The following is a 2,259-nucleotide window of genomic DNA, read 5'->3' on the forward strand; positions in this document are numbered from 1 at the left end:
GGCAAAGTTTAAGGATGAATTAGCATTAACCCATAGAAAACTAATGAAAACTAGAAACTCTAAGGAAAGCAATATAATTTTAGCCATGAAGAGTATTTACAAAATTACAATAATTCATAGGATTACTGATCTAAGCAGAATCATGACATAATAATATAGGCGGTAGAGGGGACAGAAAATGTCCAAGTCTGTGGCAGAGAAGGAGAGATCAAAGAGCTAGCTCTTAAACTTGCATAGTTAGAATTCAGTCAAAACTACCTAAAAGTGAAAAGTTAAAAAGTAGAAGTGCCAACAAGTTTACTATTTAAATAAATGGAATGAAACACTGAAAGAAACAGGTATAAGAATTTTAAAAGTTGCTTCTGATGAGTGGGAAATCAAAATTTGGGGTGAAATGCCATAGGGGACTACTATTTTTGCAATAAACTTAATAAAAACAAAAGGGAAGGAGGCAGAGGAAGAATAGTGTATGTTTATACCAGTTATGAAAACTGAGCTCACCTGGAGAAACTGCGTGAATTCTGTGTAGTTAAGATGCTTCTTTCGGTTATGCCCAAAATGTAGTCGGATAAATTCACAGTCCCAGTTAAAAGGGATATGATGATGAATAATAGTCTGTCCAAATATTTCTTTGACATTTTCTTAAAAGGGAAAACAAAAATAAATCAATTATATCTGGAATAAGTAGTTTATTCCACTGCAATGTTCCTACAGAAAAAAAATTAAGAGAAATTTAAAAAGTCAATATCATCTGCTTCTATTAAGATTAACTGCAAATTTTTTTGTGCCCAGAAACCCATGCGCAGGAACACAATTGATACAAAATATAATTTTACACTTAAGATTGTGTACCATTACATATAAGGCCATGAGATTCTTAATTTCTCTTGATTTAATTTTAATTATAAAGTGATTTATATCTTGCACTATAAATGGCTGCTACTTTACATTCCAGTATAAAATCAATAGTGTTTTCCCAGTTCCTCAAGGAGTCGAATTAAGCCCTTTATCAGAAGCATGAATACCTAAATTACAGTATAATGCAATATTTGTCATACTAAGTATGGTTTGATTGAGGCTTGATTATTACATTCACACTAGCCTGAATATGTCTATTGAAGATAGATATAAGAAATACTAGTAAAAGCATATCATTAGCTCAGCAGCAAGCACCTTATTAAAAGCTTCTGATATTGTCAAAAATATGGTCTTGACACAAAGCTTCAAAATCCCCATAAAATCCATGATTATTAGTCTGAACTATTAAAATGTTTTAAGATAAGTGAAATCAGTGATTCACTTTAAAATAAAGAACTAAACACGGTACACTAATTTTTAGATAGAAACCAGTCACACTGTGTAATATACAACCAAAACCCTCTGGCAGCTTGTCTTCATGCACTAACAATGTCATTCACTTTCTTACACAGTTCTAAACTTAACTATAAAAGTCAATTCACAAATGACTGGTACTTTAACAAGCATAGACTGGATAGACTAATTTAGAAGCTCATGCCAAAAAAAAAAAAAATGAACAAAGTTAAGAAAGCAGGAAGCCTGTTTTACTGATGTCTTAAGAACAAAATTATTTTCAGATTTAAGCCAATTTTATTAGTGAAAGGTTTTACCGTCAATAGCTATCAATTATACTAGAGAATTAGTAAATACAAGTTTAATGTTCTATATTCTTCGCCAACTATGCTATTTTCTCTAATTTTTGCAAATTCTTTGAATAAGATACGATCTCATATTTTAAATGGTTTAATGGATTCCCTTTAGTTTTATATATGTAACCTTTTTCTTAATAAAAGCATTACTACTGGGGTGGAGAATCTAAGAGTCCTTAACTGGAAATCCTATTAGTCTAGACTCCATATAACAGCTCTGAATAGATTACAGCAATCAGCAAAGTTGGAAGAAGGCATTGGATGTCACTGGGGAGATGGGATTCTCATCCTTCTTGTCAAATGGAATGTAGGATTCATTTCTTGCTTAAGTAGTGACAGTATTTCAGAGTTTTCAAATCATGTCAAGTATTTTCACCTTACATAAATACAAATTAAATATATGGGTTTTTGTTTCTAAAAGCAAAGAATTAACTCAATAGCAATTCATGGGATCCTGGTTTCTAACCAACACAAAAGATTATCCTTAAATCTAAATGAAACTTCAAGGTGTAAAATATTATAAGATAATTGAAATAATAAAGGGTGCAGAAAATATTTAGGGCTAAAAATATTATAGCAGATTAGCAAAGAT

At 31.0% G+C, this 2,259-nt stretch overlaps 1 protein-coding gene across 2 annotated transcripts in view; it reads right to left on the minus strand.

Moving 5' to 3' along the window:
* SLC25A12 (solute carrier family 25 (aspartate/glutamate carrier), member 12) overlaps positions 1 to 2,259 on the minus strand; it is a 104,422-nt gene that overhangs the window by 53,947 nt on the left and 48,216 nt on the right. For both annotated transcript variants that reach the window (XM_012650770.1, XM_012650768.1), the window contains one exon: positions 502 to 641. In XM_012650770.1, coding sequence (XP_012506224.1) covers positions 502 to 641 — 140 coding nt within the window. The remainder of the gene's footprint in view (positions 1 to 501; positions 642 to 2,259) is intronic.

Source organism: Propithecus coquereli, unplaced genomic scaffold, assembly GCF_000956105.1.
Source record: "Propithecus coquereli isolate 6110/MARCELLA unplaced genomic scaffold, Pcoq_1.0 Scaffold34, whole genome shotgun sequence".
In the NCBI taxonomy this organism is placed as follows: domain Eukaryota; kingdom Metazoa; phylum Chordata; class Mammalia; order Primates; family Indriidae; genus Propithecus; species Propithecus coquereli.